At 41.0% G+C, this 21095-nt stretch overlaps 1 protein-coding gene across 1 annotated transcript in view; it reads left to right on the top strand.

The window, feature by feature from the left end:
* The window catches only part of LOC122201174 (protocadherin Fat 3-like), a 272884-nt gene that overhangs the window by 244947 nt on the left and 6842 nt on the right, over positions 1-21095 (top strand). The window contains exons 7-8 of the mRNA XM_042907116.1: positions 17537-17812; positions 20308-20518. Coding sequence (XP_042763050.1) covers positions 17537-17812; positions 20308-20518 — 487 coding nt within the window. The remainder of the gene's footprint in view (positions 1-17536; positions 17813-20307; positions 20519-21095) is intronic.

The following is a 21095-nucleotide window of genomic DNA, read 5'->3' as shown; positions in this document are numbered from 1 at the left end:
TCTTTAGAGAAGTGTCTATTCATGTTTTCTGCCCATTTCTTCACTGGGTTATTTGTTTTTCGGGTGTGGAGTTTGATGAGCTCTTTATAGATTTTGGATACTAGCCCTTTGTCCGATGTGTCATTTGCAAATATCTTTTCCCATTCCGTTGGTTGCCTTTTAGTTTTGTTGGTTGTTTCCTTTGCTGTGCAGAAGCTTTTTATCTTCATAAGGTCCCAGTAATTCACTTTTGCTTTTAATTCCCTTGCCTTTGGGGATGTGCCGAGTAAGAGATTGCTACGGCTGAGGTCAGAGAGGTCTTTTCCTGCTTTCTCCTCTAAGGTTTTGATGGTTTCCTGTCTCACATTCAGGTCCTTTATCCATTTTGAGTTTATTTTTGTGAATGGTGTGAGAAAGTGGTCTAGTTTCAACCTTCTGCATGTTGCTGTCCAGTTCTCCCAGCACCATTTGTTAAAGAGACTGTCTTTTTTCCATTGGATGTTCTTTCCTGCTTTGTCAAAGATGAGTTGGCCATACGTTTGTGGGTCTAGTTCTGGGGTTTCTATTCTATTCCATTGGTCTATGTGTCTGTTTTTATGCCAATACCATGCTGTCTTGATGATGACAGCTTTGTAGTAGAGGCTAAAGTCTGGGATTGTGATGCCTCCTGCTTTGGTCTTCTTCTTCAAAATTACTTTGGCTATTCGGGGCCTTTTGTGGTTCCATATGAATTTTAGGATTGCTTGTTCTAGTTTCGAGAAGAATGCTGGTGCAATTTTGATTGGGATTGCATTGAATGTGTAGATAGCTTTGGGTAGTATTGACATTTTGACAATATTTATTCTTCCAATCCATGAGCAGGGAATGTCTTTCCATTTCTTTATATCTTCTTCAATTACCTGCGTAAGCTTTCTATAGTTTTCAGCATACAGATCTTTTACATCTTTGGTTAGATTTATTCCTAGGTATTTTATGCTTCTTGGTGCAATTGTGAATGGGATCAGTTTCTTCATTTGTCTTTCTGTTGCTTCATTGTTAGTGTATAAGAATGCAACTGATTTCTGCACATTGATTTTGTATCCTGCAACTTTGCTGAATTCATGTATCAGTTCTAGCAGACTTCTGGTGGAGTCTATCGGATTTTCCATGTATAATATCATGTCATCTGCAAAAAGCGAAAGCTTGACTTCATCTTTGCCAATTTTGATGCCTTTGATTTCCTTTTGTTGTCTGATTGCTGATGCTAGAACTTCCAGCACTATATTAAACAGCAGCGGTGACAGTGGGCATCCCTGTCGTGTTCCTGATCTCAGGGAAAAAGCTCTCAGTTTTTCCCCGTTGAGGATGATGTTAGCTGTGGGCTTTTCATAAATGGCCTTTATGATCTTTAAGTATGTTCCTTCTATCCCGACTTTCTCAAGGGTTTTTATTAAGAAAGGGTGCTGGATTTTGTCAAAGGCCTTTTCTGCATCGATTGACAGGATCATATGGTTCTTCTCTTTTTTTTTGTTAATGTGATGTATCACGTTGATCGATTTGCGAATGTTGAACCAGCCCTGCATCCCAGGAATGAATCCCACTTGATCATGGTGAATAATTCTTTTTATATGCTGTTGAATTCGATTTGCTAGTATCTTATTAAGAATTTTTGCATCCATATTCATCAGGGATATTGGCCTGTAGTTCTCTTTTTTTACTGGGTCTCTGTCTGGTTTAGGAATCAAAGTAATACTGGCTTCATAGAATGAGCCTGGAAGTTTTCCTTCCCTTTCTATTTCTTGGAATAGCTTGAGAAGGATAGGTATTATCTCTGCTTTAAATGTCTGGTAGAACTCCCCTGGGAAGCCATCTGGTCCTGGACTCTTATTTGTTGGGAGATTTTTGATAACCGATTCAATTTCTTCGCTGGTTATGGGTCTGTTCAAGCTTTCTATTTCCTCCTGATTGAGTTTTGGAAGAGTGTGGGTGTTTAGAAATTTGTCCATTTCTTCCAGGTTGTCCAATTTGCTGGCATATAATTTTTCATAGTATTCCCTGATAATTGTTTGTATCTCTGAGGGATTGGTTGTAATCATTCCATTTTCATTCATGATTTTATCTATTTGGGTCATCTCCCTTTTCTTTTTGAGAAGCCTGGCTAGAGGTTTGTCAATTTTGTTTATTTTTTCAAAAAACCAACTCTTGGTTTCGTTGATCTGCTCTACAGTTTTTTTAGATTCTATATTGTTTATTTCTGCTCTGATCTTTATTATTTCTCTTCTTCTGCTGGGTTTAGGCTGCCTTTGCTGTTCTGCTTCTAGTTCCTTTAGGTGTGCTGTTAGATTTTGTATTTGGGATTTTTCTTGTTTCTTGAGATAGGCCTGGATTGCAATGTATTTTCCTCTCAGGACTGCCTTCGCTGCATCCCAAAGCGTTTGGATTGTTGTATTTTCATTTTCGTTTGTTTCCATATATGTTTTAATTTCTTCTCTAATTGCCTGGTTGACCCACTCATTCGTTAGTAGGGTGTTCTTTAACCTCCATGCTTTTGGAGGTTTTCCAGACTTTTTCCTGTGGTTGATTTCAAGCTTCATAGCATTGTGGTCTGAAAGTATGCATGGTATAATTTCAATTCTTGTAAACTTATGAAGGGCTGTTTTGTGACCCAGTATATGATCTATCTTGGAGAATGTTCCATGTGCACTCGAGAAGAAAGTATATTCTGTTGCTTTGGGATGCAGAGTTCTAAATACATCTGTCAAGTCCATCTGATCCAATGTATCATTCAGGGCCCTTGTTTCTTTATTGACTGTGTGTCTAGATGATCTATCCATTTCTGTAAGTGGGGTGTTAAAGTCCCCTGCAATGACCACATTCTTATCAATAAGGTTGCTTATGTTTATGAGTAATTGTTTTATATATCTGGGGGCTCGGGTATTTGGCGCATAGACATTTATAATAGTTAGCTCTTCCTGGTGGATAGACCCTGTGATTATTATATAATGCCCTTCTTCATCTCTTGTTACAGCCTTTAATTTAAAGTCTAGTTTGTCTGATATAAGTATGGCTACTCCAGCTTTCTTTTGGCTTCCAGGAGCATGATAAATAGTTCTCCATCCCCTCACTTTCAATCTAAAGGTGTCCTCAGATCTAAAATGAGTCTCTTGTAGACAGCAAATAGATGGGTCTTGTTTTTTTATCCATTCTGATACCCTATGTCTTTTAGTTGGCGCATTTAAACCATTTACATTCAGTGTTATTATAGAAAGATATGGGTTTAGAGTCATTGTGATGTCTGTATGTTTTATGCTTGTAGTGATGTCTCTGGTACTTTGTCTCACAGGATCCCCCTTAGGATCTCTTGTAGGGCTGGTTTCGTGGTGACAAATTCCTTCAGTTTTTGTTTGTTTGGGAAGACCTTTATCTCTCCTTCTATTCTAAATGACAGACTTGCTGGATAAAGGATTCTCGGCTGCATATTTTTTCTGTTTAGCACACTGTAGATATCGTGCCAAGCCTTTCTGGCCTGCCAAGTTTCAAAGGAGAGATCAGTCACGAGTCTTATAGGTCTCCCTTTATATGTGAGGGCACGTTTATCCCTTGCTGCTTTCAGAATTTTCTCTTTATCCTTGTATTTTGCCAGTTTCACTATGATATGTCGTGCAGAAGATCGATTCAAGTTACGTCTGAAGGGAGTTCTCTGTGCTTCTTGGATTTCAATGCCTTTTTCCTTCCCCAGTTCAGGGAAGTTCTCAGCTATAATTTGTTCAAGTACCCCTTCAGCACCCTTCCCTCTCTCTTCCTCCTCTGGGATACCAATTATGCGTATATTATTTTTTTTTAGTGTATCACTTAGTTCTCTAATTTTCCCCTCATACTCCTGGATTTTTTTATCTCTCTTTCTTTCAGCTTCCTCTTTCTCCATAACTTTATCTTCTAGTTCACCTATTCTCTCCTCTGCCTCTTCAAGCCGAGCCATCGTGGAATCCATTTTGTTTTGCAATTCGTTTAAAGCGTTTTTCAACTCCTCGTGACTGTTCCTTAGTCCCTCGATCTTTGTGGCAAGAGATTCTCTGCTGTCCTGTATACTGTTTTCAAGCCCAGCGATTAATTTTATGACTATTATTCTAAATTCACTTTCTGTTATATTATTTAAATCCTTTTTGATCAGTTCATTAGCTGTTGTTATTTCCTGGAGATTCTTCTGAGGGGAATTCTTCCGTTTGGTCATTTTGGAGAGTCCCTGGAGTGGTGAGGACCTGCAGGGCACTTCCCCTGTGCTGTGGTGTATAACTGGAGTTAGTGGGCGGGGCCGCAGTCCGACCCGATGTCTGCCCCCAGCCCACTGCTGGGGCCACAGTCAGACTGGTGTGTGCCTTCTCTTCCCCTCTCCTAGGGGCGGGATTCACTGTGGGGTGGCGTGTCCCGTCTGGGCTACTTGCACACTGCCAGGCTTGTGTTGCTGGGGATCTGGCGTATTAGCTGGGGTGGGTAGGCAAGGTGCACGGGGGCTGGAGGGGCAGGCTTAGCTCGCTTCTCCTTAGGTGATCCACTTCAGGAGGAGCCCTGTGGCAGCGGGAGGGAGTCAGATCCGCTGCCGGAGGTTTGGCTCCGCAGAAGCACAGAGTTGGGTGTTTGCGTGGAGCGAGCAAGTTCCCTGGCAGGAACTGGTTCCCTTTGGGATTTTGGCTGGGGGATGGGCGGGGGAGATGGCGCTGGCGAGCGCCTTTGTTCCCCGCCAAGCTGAGCTCTGCCGTCCGGGGGCTCAGCAGCTCTCCCTCCCTTTGTCCTCCAGCCTTCCCGCTTTCCGAGCAGAGCTGTTAACTTATGACCTCCCAGACGCTAAGTCGCGCTTGCTGTCGGAACACAGTCCGTCCGGCCCCTCCGCTTTTGCCAGCCAGACTCGGGGGCTCCGCTTGGCCGGCGAGCCGCCCCTCCGCCCCGGCTCCCTCCCGCCAGTCCGTGGAGCGCGCACCGCCTCGCCGCCCTTCCTACCCTCTTCCGTGGGCCTCTGGTCTGCGCTTGACTCCGGAGACTCCCTTCTGCTAATCCTCTGGCGGTTTTCTGGGTTCTTTAGGCAGGTGTAGGTGGAATCTAAGTGATCGGCAGGACGCGCTGTGAGCCCCGCGTCCTCCTACGCCGCCATCTTCCGGAACCTCTTCCCATTCACTCTTAAAGTGCCTCAGTTGGGACAATAAATTCTACGGCCACCTACTTAAATCTGTACTGCTTCAGAGTATTTTCTTTTTTTTTTTTTTTTTTTTTTTTTAATTTTTGGGGGAGGAGGGGGGAGACAGACACAGAGTGTGAATGGGGGAAGGGCAGAGAGAGAGGGAGACACAGAATCTGAAGCAGGTTCCAGGCTCTGAGCTGTCAGCACAGAGTCCAACACAGGGCTCGAGCCCATGAACCACGAGATCATGACCTGAGCCAAAGTCAGATGATCAACCTACTGAGCCACCCAGGTGCCCCCAGAGTATTTTCAAGACTAAAATACAGATTCCTGGAAAGGACACCATGGTTGAGATCCTATGGGAATCACACAATCTAAAAGCAAGCCCCAAAGACTGATACAAAACAACCCACTTGCAATATTTCTAAGTCTTTATTGCTATTCACTTTTTAAATTAGCCATTCCTTAGCAAAGCCAACCTCAACTTCCGCATCATTTAAAAATACAAGACCAAGTTGAGTAAAATACAAAGAAAGCATGGAACCATATTCATTTCCATACTTTTTTCCAGGGTTTTATAACAATTGGATTAAATGGCAATTCAGTGTGCCTAGAATGTTACAGATACACATTAAGTATGTTTAAAATGAGTGAATGGATAGCAGGTGGTAACATATTCAGCGGGGCCTACATGGCAGTTATGCTGGATCTTCAAAGCACAGAACTGATTCATGGTAACCAGAAAAACAAAAAAATTATCAGTGAGCCTTTTCTTGTAGAATTTTTTTTGGACCAGACCAGAAATCATTTAACAGTATGTATTCCGCAAATATTTCTTGGGTTCACACCATGTGCTAGGAGGTGTGCTAGATGCCTGAGGTCACGGTGACTCAGAGTTTTAAAACCAGATGACTGATGTGCACACCCTTTTTAAAAACTAACTTGAAAGCGTACATTATAAGATTCTGAATGTACACATTGTTCAAGTTCTGCTTTGGTTGATTTTCTATCAGCCTAATGTGGGATTAGACCTCTCTCCAGAGCAGTTGGGAAGAGGTGGAGAATCCAGGTGAACTTAGATGTTTCCCTTGGCAAGGCCAAACTAAGTAGGTCGACGAAGGGTATCAGGAGATTTTCTTTCAAAAGCTTCGAAGCCGCTCTGTGTCTCCAGGGCCATGACCTTCTCAGTAAGTGAGAACTAACCATTTCCAAGGTATAAACTTGTGCACGATCAGTATTACCACCAGAAAACCATTACTCTGTCCATAAGGCCGCGTTCAGGCCTAAGTACCAACCCCCCCAGAGCCCCTGTCAATCCAGGCCTCTGCTTCTCTTTGCCACAGCCCCTCCGACAATAGAGAGAAAAGAGGTTCTCTCAATTAATCCAAGCCCTCTGTATCAAGGACATGTTTACAAAAAGATTATTTTGGTAAAGAAAAGGCATTCTAGATCTCTTTTAGAAACCACCAAAGCGTGTTCCAACCCATGACCCTAGGCAACTTAATGATTCCACCATCAAACAGATACCCTTCACCATATAACTAAGTAAATGTTTTGTAGCCCCAAAACACCTGTCCAGTTTCCCTTTGGGAACTTTCCTCTACCTTGTTCCTTTGGAATCATAAAACATCTATGACAAGGGCTTCAAATCAGCCAGAAACAACATGTTGAATTTCACTTCACAAATGTCACACAAATCAGAGCCTCGGGGATCTCCGTGTCTACATGAAAACTCTTCCTTCATCTTCAGTTTTGTTCTGTTGTCCCAACTTGTAGGATTCTTGTGTCTCAGAGCTACAATATCTGGTGGCAAATAAACATCCTTTTCCTCACTGAGATCCCCTAGCGTGAGTACAGAATATAAAATATATAAAACGGTCCTGTGGATTTCACGTTGCAAAGATTCAGATGTCCTAAATGAGCCCGTAAGCAGGTGACTTTCTCCAGCTGGAATGGGAAGAGAGGCAGCCAGAGGGGATGTCAGAGATTCCAAATGTGAGATGATTGGAAACATCGTCACTAGTTCAGGTACGGAGGGGGCGGTGTGACAAGGAATGCAGGCAGCCTTGAGGTGCTAAGAGGTGCTCCAGCCGACAGCCCACAAGGAAACGGGGACCCCGGGCCTAGAACCTCAGGGAACTAAATTTCATTAACAATCTAAATGAGCCTGGAGCGGATTCACCCCCAGAGTTTCTGGAAAGGAACGCAGCCCTGCTGACCCCTTGATTTTGGCTTTGTGAGACTCTAAGTAGAAAACACAGGTGAGCCACACTATACTCCCAACTACTGACTTACAGAGCGAGGAGGTAATAAATGTGTGTCGTTTTAAGCCAAGTTTGTGGTAATTTGTTATGTTAGAAATAGGAAATAGAAATAGGAAACTATTTTGCGGGAAAGGCAAAGCAGGGTTTTGTAACTCGAGTAGGGCAGAGTTCAGACATAAGTAGTTGGATTCCAGAGCCTGCTTTCTCAACCACTGCCCTGTGCCACCTTCTCAAAGGCAAGGCTAAGTCTTTGCTACCTTTGCTAAATGTTTGCAGGAAGAGAACTTACCTGGCTCTGCTAATTATGAGGGGAATACTTTTTTTAAAATAGGTTTATTTATGTACCTTTGAGAGAGAGAGAGTGCATGTATACAAGTGGGGGAGAAGCAGAGAGAGAGAGGAGAGAGAGAGAATCCCAAGCAGGATCCACACTATCGGCACCATCGGCGCCAAGCCCATCACAGGGCTCGATCCCATGAACCGTGAGATCACGACCTGAGCAGAAATCAAGATGTGGATGCTTAACTGAGTGAGCCACCCAGGTGCCCCTGAGGAGGACACTTCTTAAGATGGCTGCCTGGGGAACATAGTGCCATCTGCGGCCATTAGAATGTCTCAGAGCCAGCCATGCATCCTGGGCATGGAGCAAAATACCCCAACCTCCTTATAGCCTCCACTCAAGCGGCTGAGTTTATGGGCCACAGGGGCGCACATCACCAAGGAGGAGAAATTATGGGTTTTCACAACTTTCCCCATACCTCTATCCAACCCACATGAGCTACTGCATCTTCACAGCAAATTTAAGAAAGTCTAGAGCATGACTCTTCCAAAGGATCAATGGATAGAAATATGTAGTAATATATAATGCCTGCTATTTGCATAATAAGACTTAACAAGCTTCATTCTTAAGTTTCATTTCCTTGTCTTACTGGGAGTAGTTACATCAAATATTATCATTACACTTATTTTTCTAGTAAAAAACTCACACAGATTGCTTAGGTGGACACCCTTGGTGTACACAGGTAAAGAGGTCGAAACCCACTTTTTCCTTCTCAAGATCAGATATATCTTAGAAACTCCACCCTACACATCTATATATACACAATATACAATTCACTAGAGGAAGCATTTGGTATAAAGGAGGGAATACTGACCTTGAATCAGGTGACCCAAGTTCAAGTCAGCACTTAACCAATTCCTGTCTATGTTACCAAATAGAAGGTAGTTCTCTCTTTGTGAGACTCAGTTTTTCTGTATAATGGGGATACTACCTTACATACTTCATGAGTTGGTGTAAGAATAAAATAAGATCTTTTGAGATATTTTCAGATCTGTGATGTGCTGGACTCATGCAAGTTTTATTATTAGTCTCATCCTCAACTTAAAATGGGAATACTATACCTGATAACTATAAAATATTGTGTATGTGGCTTTCATTGTTATTCATGAAAGACAGCAAAGATATTCATGCCCAAATAATCTAAAAATTACATTGATTTGATTCAGAGACTCATGATATGTGCTTTTGTGATTTTAATATGCTTTTCTTATTCAAGTCCTACTTTGATTTATAAACATATGAAAATCAGCTTGTATTCGTATGCTCCACAGCCAAACCTGAGATTAAAAATCTCTTTCAGATAATCTCCAAAATTCTTAGGCCCCACAAAGGCAGTTAATTGAGTTAATTAGCCACAAAGGCTTTCTGCCAAAGAGAGTGTATTCACTGGGGCTAAGAGGTCTGGGACCTGCATTCTTCAGGTTAACCTTGCCCTTCACAGCCTTGAGGAGTCCATTCTTCTTTTGTCTTTAAGCCATGTGCTGGGAATTCCTCACTGGCTTTCTTCTTCAAAAAGCAGACTTTATCTTTAAGATTTAGACTGTGTCTTCTCCTTTCCTTCCACCTTTGCACCTGCTTAAAGGCAGGTGAGGGTAAGAACAAATCACTTTTTTTTTTCTCTTAAAATTTTTCGAGAGAGAAGGTGACAGAATGCGAGGGGGGGAGGGACAGAGAGAGAGGGAGACACAGAATCTGAAGCAGGCTCCAGACTCTGAGCTGTCAGCACAAAGCCCAACACAGGGCCCGAACCCACGAACCATGAGATCATGACCTGAGCTGAAGTCGTACACTTAACCGACTGAGCCACCCAGGTGTTCCAGAAGAAATCACTTTTGCTAAAGCTGTTCCATGATTCCCTAGTTCAAGGAACTCCCAAGGGACACTTGTTTGTCAGGAGTTTTTATCATCCTCAGCACCTTCTCCCTCTTAGCAGGTGAAAAAGAAAGCAACCCCAAACTTCCTTCTGTAGTTAGGTTAGGAAAATGCTGGAACTAATACAATTATATAGAGATAAAATAAAGCAGCAAACCAACTCTGAGATAGGATTTCCTATTAAAAAAACAATAATAATGGTAAAACTTCATTGTTGGTAATAGATCCATGCCTAACAATTTGTGAGTGAATCAATTTTTGAAAATGGATTCCAGTTTTAAAGGCAGCAGGGAACTTTCTGCTTAGAATAATGTTCCTGAAATGACAGCGGTCACGTCTGTTGTCTATTGTGTCAGTTAGGATTTCGGTATAACAAGGTTCGTGCTATGTACACACGCATTTGTTCACGTATGTTAGGTGCATTTATAATTAATGTGTATATAATTTCAGTGCACATGGAGATGGCATAACGGAATGAATGTAGAACTTGGCTCCATATGACCTAGTTTGAGTTTGGCCTTGCCGTTGTGACTTTGGGCACACCCCTTAACTTCTCTGATTCACATTTTTCCCATCGATAAACTAGAGACGATAAAGGTTAAGAAACAAATATGATACAGGTTTATAAATTGTAAAATAAACATAAACTGACATGATTTTTTTTTTTACTTACACATCCAAAAATAAAACTTGTAAGCTTGGGGAGAATCCAAGGAGCATTACCCTTGAAATCACAACCATAGAATATTTTAAATATGGTTTCAAAATGCCAACAGAGGCGGAACAGACTGTCAGTACTTGGGGACTTAATTGATTCTAATGAAAGACCGAGGCCTTCCCCTGTAACTCACCCCAAGGACACTTCATGCCATGAGCCTTTGTAAAGCCAGGCTTGGCACGTACCCAGACTTAGCTTAGATGAGCTTGCAAAACCCGAAGTGTTTGTGGTAGGCACCATTGGATCCAGCGCTGAAGAGACTTCCTACATTCAGGTTTCCTCCTGCTTTGATTCCATTATACTTCTTTAGGCCTTTCAATTACCATTTTGAGCACAACATCTTTGAGAGTTACTTTGCTTTGTTTGTTAGTTCAGGAGCTCACAAATGGCCCCAACTGTGGGAAATAAAAAGCAAACGAGGAGAAGGAAGTCTTTTACAGAGAAACACTTGTTCTGACTGTAGATTAGGCACAAGACAAAGCAAGCAGAAAGAGGCAAGCTTTTCAGGAGCACATCAACTTTGAAACTTCATGAAGGTCAGGGCAGCATTGCTGGCTGGAAGGGCTTTTTTATCCCGTTAATATAACTGCTTCTGTGCACACAAATATTTTAGCATCTTGACTAAGTTAACTTGAACTTTTTAAAGGAAAGAATTGGCATTCAAAGAATCTAGTATGACCTTCCAAATACAGTGGAGATAAAACAATACCTAAAACTCACAGGCACACTTCTTAGCCCTTTTTTTTAACCATAAACTGCAAGCAAATCTTGTTCCCATGTCAGGCTCACTCACTGGGCAAGTCTTCTGGGCACAGAGGCCGTAGCACTGCCCTTTTCTCTTCCTCAGAAAAGAAAAAGCACATGTGCGTCAACGTGAGTGACAATGCAGCCGCTTATAAGAATAGCCGTGGTCTGACCACATTTTAAAAAGTAAATAATTTTCTAGAATGCAGCCAAGTACCTGCATATGTAAAAGCTTTCCCATTAGTCGGGAATAAGACAGGAATGTCACCGGCTCCAATACTATTTAACTTGTGCTAAAAGTATTAACCAATGCAAATAGGTAAGATAAAGCAAGTTGTGTTATAAAAAGGAAACGGTAGAACAAATGTAATGCTTCAACATGGACTCCTTGGCATTTGCGTATTTTGGATATATGCGTTCGGGTGCTTTTGATAATTAAGATGGTCCGCAAATTCAAGAAGACCCAACAAAGATAAAGAAGCTTTTTTAAAGTACTAGAAAAATATAAGGAAACATATGGTCATTGATCTAGTTATTGCTACTATTAACATTACTGCTATGTCCAGTGGTTTTACTGTTGTCATTGTTGTTATTGTTAAATTATGCTCTTAACATTATGATCATCATCTTTATAATCATCATTTTACCTGGATCATGGCCAAAGAGACTAAAATCTGTGGTATCACATATGTCTAAACTCTGTGTACAAAGATACTAAATATTTAACTATGACATTTATTGAGTACCTGCAATTCATTGTGTCCAGCCCTGAGCTAAATGCTGGGTATACCCTGATGATCTCTGATATTTATCTATAATCCCCAAGTCAATATTCTCAGCACCTTTGTGGTCGTTCCTGGACATGCATAGAGCAGCAAAATATTTTCCCTGCTATGGTTGAACAGAGTGATGCTCTGCCTTCCTGTTTTAGCTCTTGTACTCTATACAAGTGTCCTTTTTGCAATCTATTTAGTGCCACATTTTTTGCATTCTTGTGTTCTTTGTCAGCAATCTCACTGTTTAAAAGATCCCTCAGTGTAGGACTGAAATGCAATTCAGTGTTCCCAAGTGCAAGAAGGACATGCTGATGTGCCTTATAGACAAAATATGTGTGTTCCATGAGATTCATTCAGGCCTGAGTTATAGTGCTGTTGACTATGAGTTAATGTTAATGAATCAACAGTATATATTAAAGTGTATTTAAACAGGAAAAAAAAAAGAAAAAAGTAAAACTATCTCTCCATTTGCATGTAGTATAATTATGCATCTGTAAAGTTCAAAGGAGTACATAGAAAAGCTGCAAATGATAGGAAACTTTAGTAAAATAACAGATTATAAATTCAGCATACAAATCAATAGCGTAAATAGCAAAAAAAATAAAAGGGAAAAGATAAAATAGAAACGAAGACCCCACTTAGGATATAGCACATGCATAAACTTTAAAAAGTGTGTTTTGTTTAATGTTTTATTCATTTTTGCCAGAGAGAGAGAGACAGAGTGTGAGTGGGGCAGGGGCAGAGAGAGAGGAAGACACAGAATCTGAAGCAGGTTCCGGGCTCTATGTTGTCAGCACAGAGCCCAACGCAGGGCTCACACTCACAGACTGTGAGATCATGACCTGGGTCCAAGTCAGATGCTTAACCCACTGAGCCACCCAGGCGCCCCAAAAAGTGTTTAAAATCTATTTGAGGAAAACTAAAACTCCCTGAAAAATAAAATGGTAGGTCTGAACAAATGGAAAAAGAAACTATGTCCTTGGATAGGACGACTCCATCAGAAAGGAATTAGTTCTCATGTAGTTAAACTATACTCTGACCGTAATCCAATCTAAAAGGCTGTCAGTTTTTTGTCAGTTGTTATACAAGCTGATTATAAAGTTCATTTTGAAGAACAGCAAACAAGCGTGGCCTGGAAACTCCTTGAAAAGAACAAAGGGGCTAATTTTTGCAATTAAAACACACTATAAAGCCTTTTTAATTAACATTTTTATATTGACATATGAAAAGACAAAGAAACCAATTGAACAAAATAAAAAATTCAGAAATATATCATGTGCGGATGTAAACTTAGCATACAATAAAGGTGGCCTCTCAAATCAGTGGAATTTGACAGTCTTGTAAAAAGTAGCATTGACGTAAATGGAGAGCCCTGTAGAAAAAAATGAAATTGAATCCATTTCTCACATAATATAGGAAAAATTCCAAATGGAGTAGAGATGTAAATGTAAGAAAAGGGTACGTGTAAATGCTATTTTTAAAAAATGAGTGTATTCACCTATAACCTGAAAAATATAAGTATTCTAAACTATGACTTAGCATCCGGTAACAATAAGGGAAAAGGCTGATGTTTTCAATTTCATAAAAATAAAAATAAAAGCTTTTGCATGGAAAAAAATCACCATAGCAAAATAAAGTTAAATAACAAAATTGAAATCATATTTGCAATTTATATCACCATGCTACCAAAAATAAAGAAGGAAAAGGCCATTTAACTCATAAGGAATGAGCTGATATAATTTTTACATAAAAAGAAACGCAAATGACTCTTAAGCATATGAAAAGATGCCCATCCTCACTCATAATAAGTGAAAGGCAAATTAAAAGTATACTGAAATGCTATTTCTTATCTATCAGATTGGCAAAAGATTCAAAAGTTAGAGTACATACTTTGTTGGCAAAGCTGTGGAAGACATTCATTCGTATATATTGCTATGGGAATGCAAATTAATAAAACTTTTGGGAAGAGGAATAAGGAAATAATGAACAAAACTATATAAGCACTTATCCTTTGATCCAGCACTCAGAATTCTAGGGACTCAAATATATATGGTAGCAAAAAAATAAAAAGACCTGGACACAGGGCTCTTGATGGCGCATTTTTTCTAAGGGTGAAAATTGGAAACACCTGACATGAACATCGATAGAGGAATGGTTGACTTAACTGTGATCCATCTACCCATTGGAAGAGTATCTCTATATTGCTGTGGATTGTCTTTGGAATATGATGATTTAGAGTTTCTCAACAGCAACACTGTTGACATTTTGGTTCAGATACTTCTTTGTTGCAGGGGACAGTCCTGTGCATTGTAGGGTGTTTAGCATCATCCCTGCCCCCCTACCCACTAGATTCCAGGAACACCCCAACACCCAGTTGTAACAATGAAAAATATCTCCAGATAGTGCCAAATATCCCCTTAGGGACAAAGTTATCCTCAGTTGAGAATCATTGATATGATGTTAAGTTAAAGAGCATGGGGGGGGGGGTTGTATACAATAATGTTTATGTTAACAAAAGAGATGGATAAAATGTAACATTAATCTTTAAAAAATCATTACCTGTAGGAGAAGAAGGGAATAGGGTGAAGGGGAAAGAGAAGCTAAACTACTTTGACTATACCTTTTTTGTAAATTTGACAGTGGTACTCTTACATGTAATATAAAAACAAAATTAAATGTTAAGACAAGTTTTTTTTTTTCAATATATGAAATTTATTGTCAAATTGGTTTCCATACAACACCCAGTGCTCATCCCGAAAGGTGCCCTCCTCAATACCCATCACCCACCCTCCCCTCCCTCCCACCCCCCATCAACCCTCAGTTTGTTCTCAGTTTTTAACAGTCTCTTATGCTTTGGCTCTCTCCCACTCTAACCTCTTTTTTTTTTTTTTTTCCTTCCCCTCCCCCATGGGTTTCTGTTAAGTTTCTCAGGATCCACATAAGAGTGAAACCATATGGTATCTGTCTTTCTCTGTATGGCTTATTTCACTTAGCATCACACTCTCCAGTTCCATCCACGTTGCTACAAAAGGCCATATTTCATTCTTTCTCATTGCCATGTAGTATTCCATTGTGTATATAAACCACAATTTTGTTAAGACAAGTTTAAAATTTTAAAGTAAATGAAAGCCAATAAACTTAAATGTGTTGGTGGCATATCTACACAGAGAAGAACTCTTCTGTGGCTTTAAACATACTAATTTGACTGTATATCCTAATTTATCCTAGTGGGATAAATCTCAAAATCAAAGGAACTAAAAATAATATTAAGTTGTTTTTGAATGATCATAGTTGTAATAGAATTACAGCACCAAAGTTGTTATTGTTATTCTGAGACTTGTGTGCATGTATTTCATATAAAACTGAGTAATTGTGATGATGTCTTTGAGCATGAGAAATTTCAACATAGGGTCTTAGCCTGGGATACAGATATAAAAAGAATGAGATTAAGTAAAAACCTTGATGCCCTAATTTTGAATTGGATGTGTCAGTATGAACTCATGAAATAATTATCAACAGCAAAAAACTCTCGCTGACTCTGTCCATTGAAGCAAACTAAACACAATAGTAAATCCAACAGCAATGATCATTCCTAGCACCACTTCTAACTAAAAAGATATCATTGTTTTTTGGAGAAATAGATATTACAAGACTGGGTCAGAAAATGTACAAGGTGACCCTGGAAAAAAATCACCAGTAGCAATTATTAGAAAGCAAAGAAGCTATCAAAGACTACTAGGATTGTGTCAAAAGATCTCATGAGCCAACTTGAAGAGGCTCCCATTGGCCAAGGAAGGGCCATTTGTGCATCAATAAGTATAATAACTGCAATGGACAGAAACATCAGCTGTGATTAAATTCATGAGCTCGTACTGACACTTGAGAAAAAATGCTTCGTTGGTCACTTTGGGAAGAGCTGAAGAACAAACTATCATTTTGAGATGATAAATAAAGGGAAAGAATTAAGTATTCATTATGACTTCACTATCTGAATTGTCCTTCAGAGTAACGAAATATTTGGAGAGAAGTTTCTTGTTAGAACTATTCTAGCTAATAAATGAGGAATAAACCACAGAATTCAAACCTTACCATTTTGTATTTTTAATGAATAAATGTCATCTATGTAATGATCATCAGGGGTTGCCAATACCACTTAACAAGAGTGGGAACTAGGTATTGCAGACAGAACTACAATATATATCCAGATGTAAAAAAAAAAAAAAAAGGAAAAGGAAATTGAGCATGAATCTTACCAAATCTCCTAGATCAAACTATCAGTTTATAAGAAATACAGGGAACAGAGGCACATGGAGAACAAAACCAAGGGGAAGCAATGAGCAAAATTCAACCTGGGGGAATTAAAGAGAAAATGGTGGAGTTTATTTACCACCACGAGCAATGATATAATATAAAACAATATAATATAAAAATTGCAAGGAAATAAAAGGAGACAGAAGGAGAATCTATACATTAAAAGATAATTAAGGGCACCTGCAGTTAAGTGGATCAATTCTTGATCTCAGCTCAGGTCATGATCTCATGGTTCGTGGGATCAAGCCCCGCATAGGGCTCTACGCTGACGGTGCAGAGCCTATTTGGGATTCTCTGTCTCCCTCTCTCTCTGCCCCTCCCCCCGTGTATGCGCTCTCTCTAAATAAATAAATAAATAAATAAACTTAAAGAAAAAAGATAATTACAGGGCATATCAACCAACTGCAGTGTTTGGACCTTATTTGAATAGTCTGATGTTTTAAAATACGTTTGTAAACATAGATGACACAGTAAAAAATTATAGAAGCATAAACACCCTGAATATTTAATATTAAGGAATCCTTGTTTTCTCTGTTTAAGGGCAGTGATGGTAGTGTGTGTGTTTATTTTAAGGATCCCTGTCTTTTGGAGTTACGTACTGAAATTATGGGATTTGCTTCCCACTAATAGGGGGAGCAGATGGAGGTGAACCACTATATATAGGAAACAAGATGAGCCATAAATTGATCACAGTCAAAGCCGAGCTATAAATATGTGAGGGTTCATTAATCTATGACCTAGCTCTTTTATTGCTGTTTCTTACTTATGTCTGCCTGAAATGTTTCATAATGAAATGCCTGACAAAAGAAAACAACCCGGGGACTTCCTGTTTCAGCCGCCATCCGTGCCGTGTTCTTCGCGAGACCCCTCCCGTCTGAAGGAGAGCCACTGTGTGGGGCCCCTGCAGCTGAGGAGTTCTGACTGCTCTGAGGATGCCGCATCTGTGTCCATGCCTCCCCTTCTTCTGCCTCTTTGTTACTCTTCCCACCCTGTCACTGTTTCCACAGTACCTCCACCCGGAGGAGCTCATAACAGAACTTAAGACAACAGGAACTTAACAAACTAAGGTCACCTTGTGATCTCTTACATTGTGCCTCAAATAGGCCTGTGGAATTATCACCCCCAGGGGGCTGTCTCAGCTGCTCAATTAATAGTGAGAATATTGATTAGCTCATAGTTTATGTTCCTGCTAATGTGAACCACTGGTTTATTGTCAACCTCTAATTACAGAGTGTTTTCATACGAGATCTTCCTACATATTGAGAGAGCTGCTAGAAGCTGGGCTCCAAGGACACGGAGGGAGGGGGGTGGGAGGGGGCCTCTTTATTAGCAATGAGTGAATTGGCATTAGTCATCACTCCTGTCTTCTTTTAACTATAGGTATTTATCAAAGTGCTGGATAATAATGATAATGGCCCAGAATTCTCTCAGCCGAATTACGATGTGACAATTTCCGAGGACGTGCTTCCAGATACAGAGATATTGCAGATTGAAGCCACCGATAGAGACGAGAAACACAAGCTGAGCTACACTGTCCACAGCAGCATCGACTCTGTCAGTATGAGAAAATTCCGGATTGACCCCAGCACCGGTGTGCTCTACACGGCCGAGAGGCTGGACCATGAGGCCCAGGACAAGCACATCCTCAACATAATGGTAGGACCAAACTGCTGATTTGCTCTCCTAACAGAGTCGTTGACCGTTCAAGACACATTCCTTGGTCTTCAGGAGTACAGGGCCCTTACGTTTTGTAAGGAGTAGTACATTTGGTCTTTTCACAGCAGGGCTGCGTTCCTTTTTTGCTTTTTTTTTTTTTTTTTTTTTTTCCAGTGAGGAATTGGCTATTGTTACAGAGTGACTCGATACTTTTGCCAAACTGAAATATTAGATGAGTTCTTCAGACAGTGGCTTCCCAGGAAATGCTGCTGACAGGCTGACTTGGGAAGGAAGGAACAGGCCATGTTTCTGTAAATCTCCCAGGCTATGATGTTGGTTCGCATCCAGAAGATTTTTGTGGAAAAGTTTAACAGAAGTTCCTTGAGAAGTTAATCACCAGGGTGATCATTTACTCACCCTATGCAGTGCTCAGTCCTGGGAGGCATGTAGGGAACTGAGTCATTACCTACTGCACAGGCATTGGACCAGTGAATACTGGCACCCAAGAGAGATCTCAAAACATTCCGAAGCCTGCAGAGAGTGTTAGTTAGGTCTGAGGTGGGGCTCATGGGGCCTCCGAATTATGTGGATGGAAGTTGCTTTAATTTTAAAGTGGAGTTGCTCGAGTTCACATAAGTGGGAAGTAGAGATGAAGAGAAACGCCTTTGATTAGCTTATGGCCTAAAATCTGTCCCTTTGACCACCCAAGTGCCTGTGGGCCATTGCATTGCACAGCTACTGCCTAACAGACCCCCTGAATTCCTTAAGACCAGTAGGAAGACACAGACTAAATTTTGTGTACTGACTGGCTTTCAAACACACTAAGACGCTACCAGTGTCCTAGCAGCTGAAGGTGATGTTCCACTGAGTGCTACTCTTCCTTCCCAAGTCTGGAAACCCTCTTGGGCAAGACGAAGCTGGAATGCCATGCCCTTGGCTGTGGTTTCCAGCTGTGACACCAGGGGCGGAAGAAGAGGGACTCATAGAGACCATCAGATCCACCCTCATTCATTCAACAGATATTTCTCCAGCACCTACTGTGTACCAAGCCCTGCTCTAGGCACTGAGGATACAAGAGACACATTCCACTGGATGTTCCACTGGAACAGACCTAGATTCCAATAATCTTCATATACAGAGCTCAGCTCTGTCCTTGGGTGTAGGGGGCCGGTCTACAGGCAGGAAAATTGAGCACATTCACTGGGGTGCTTCTGCATGTGTTTTACTCAGGGGCAGAAACCTTACGCCAACGACTAATTCCATTCTCACTAGTCAAGTCATTTCTGTTCATTCTTTCCTTAACAAACTCAAAATTCAGTTTGGTCACCCTGTATCATTTATCATTTCCGTAATTGATTATTTAGAGCAAACATGTCCTTTGTGCTGCCTTTCTCCCAGCAAAGCCATTTTAAGTCATTTTGCTCGTTCCTTCTAGGTACTATTTCTGAAAAGCCCTTTCCCTTTGATGGCTCTCCTCGGTCTATTTTCTAATTTCTTCACATCCCTCTGAAGTTATGGAGTCTATAATTGAACAAATGGAAGGCACACATTTGATTAGTGCTACAGCAAATTATAGCAAAATCATGTGGTTAGGGCTAAAGAATTGATTATTTGCAAGCTCCTGGCATATGCAAAGCAGGGGAAACTTTCAAGCGGTCAGGCAAGTTTCCTTGGTGAAGTCACAAGGGGGGGGGGGCTCTCACATTTTAGGAAGATTTAGTTCCTCTTCCTGGGAATCAGGGCTCCCCCTCGGTCTTGGGCCTTGGCATTGGTTGGCTCTTGCCTGAAATATGTGGTGGCCCACGCCCCCCTTTTACCACTTGTACTTGCTCTTGTTAACCTCTTCCAAGAAGCTGAATGCCACCTTAACTTCTTCTTACTCCTCACTCCCATTCTGGCACTTACCACCAGGCCTTACACCTGCTTACTTATTTCTATGATCCTGTTAGCTTCCTGAGGGCAAGGACCAAATCTGAATCGCTGCTGAAGTCAGGAGAGAGTGAAGCCAGGACTTGACAGATAATAGGTGACGATAAATGTTTGTTGAATGAATGAATAAATGGCAGTGCCTGCTTTGCATTTGTTAATTCTTTCATTAAACTTTTTTGTTTCCCTCTCAGAAGAGCCCCGTCTGCCATTCCATTAGCAGCTATATATACACAAATGAGGGGGTAGTGGCGGTGGGAGGTGGTACAGAGAAAAGTGCTGTGTCGGTGATGCCCAGGCATCAGCTCCACACACACACAGACTGAGGATGGACCGTAGGTCAGTCAGAATGCTGAGCGATAAAATGGATGGGGCCCTTACTCTCAATTTGTTCCCGGTTAGTGTCCTCACTTGATATACCATCATTTACTGAGCACCTACTGTGTGCCCGGGATTGCATCAAGCACTTGGTGTGAGTTACCTCCTTTGGTATTTACCACAGATATAGCCATGTGACTTCCTTGCAATTTAAGATTTTAGTCCTGCTGCTTCTTGTATTTTGCCTGAAGGTCAGAGATCAGGAGTTTCCTTATCGAAGAAACTTGGCCCGAGTCATTGTGAATGTGGAAGATGCTAATGATCACAGTCCTTATTTTACCAACCCACTGTATGAAGCATCTGTATTTGAATCGGCTGCTCTGGGATCAGCTGTTCTGCAGGTGACGGCTCTGGACAAAGACAAAGGGGAAAATGCAGAACTCATATATACCATAGAAGCAGGTGAGAGCTGTTGCACAGATTGTAACATAATGCATGGCATTTGCCCCTCCGTAGTGTTGATCACCATGTGAAATTCACATCGTTACCACTGGAATGTCTCCCAAAGAATTTCTTGGCCAAGCAACTGCCCGATTTGCGTGATGATGCTGTATAGAGTTCTTGGCATTCCTGTAATATGTTTTCCATCACTGACAGTGAGGAGAGAGTTCCCTCTTATTGTGTTATTCTCGGATTTTTCTGGAATGAAAGGGAGAGAAGAAATGGGTGGTGAACTCAGTGACTTTTACTGATGGGTCGACAAGCCATGGCCTTGGACTAAAATAACCAAAGCCTTCCACCTTTTGAGGGCTGCCAGGCTGTCCTATGAATTGGATCCCACAAGTCTTTGTTTACTTGTCAGTGGGCAAGCGGTGGGCTTCAAAAATACCTACACCCCCACTGTTTGCAAAAATTAACTTCACCCGAGGGGAATCAGAGTAGCGCAGTAGGTGGTAGGCACTGAAATGTCTACTTAACTGGACAGATAAATAAATACAGGCTCAAATTTTGTGAAATTTGAGATTTTTAACGTTTTTTA

This window comes from Panthera leo, chromosome D1 (assembly GCF_018350215.1).
Source record: "Panthera leo isolate Ple1 chromosome D1, P.leo_Ple1_pat1.1, whole genome shotgun sequence".
Taxonomy (NCBI): domain Eukaryota; kingdom Metazoa; phylum Chordata; class Mammalia; order Carnivora; family Felidae; genus Panthera; species Panthera leo.
This window is presented reverse-complemented; position numbering and strand designations above follow the sequence as displayed.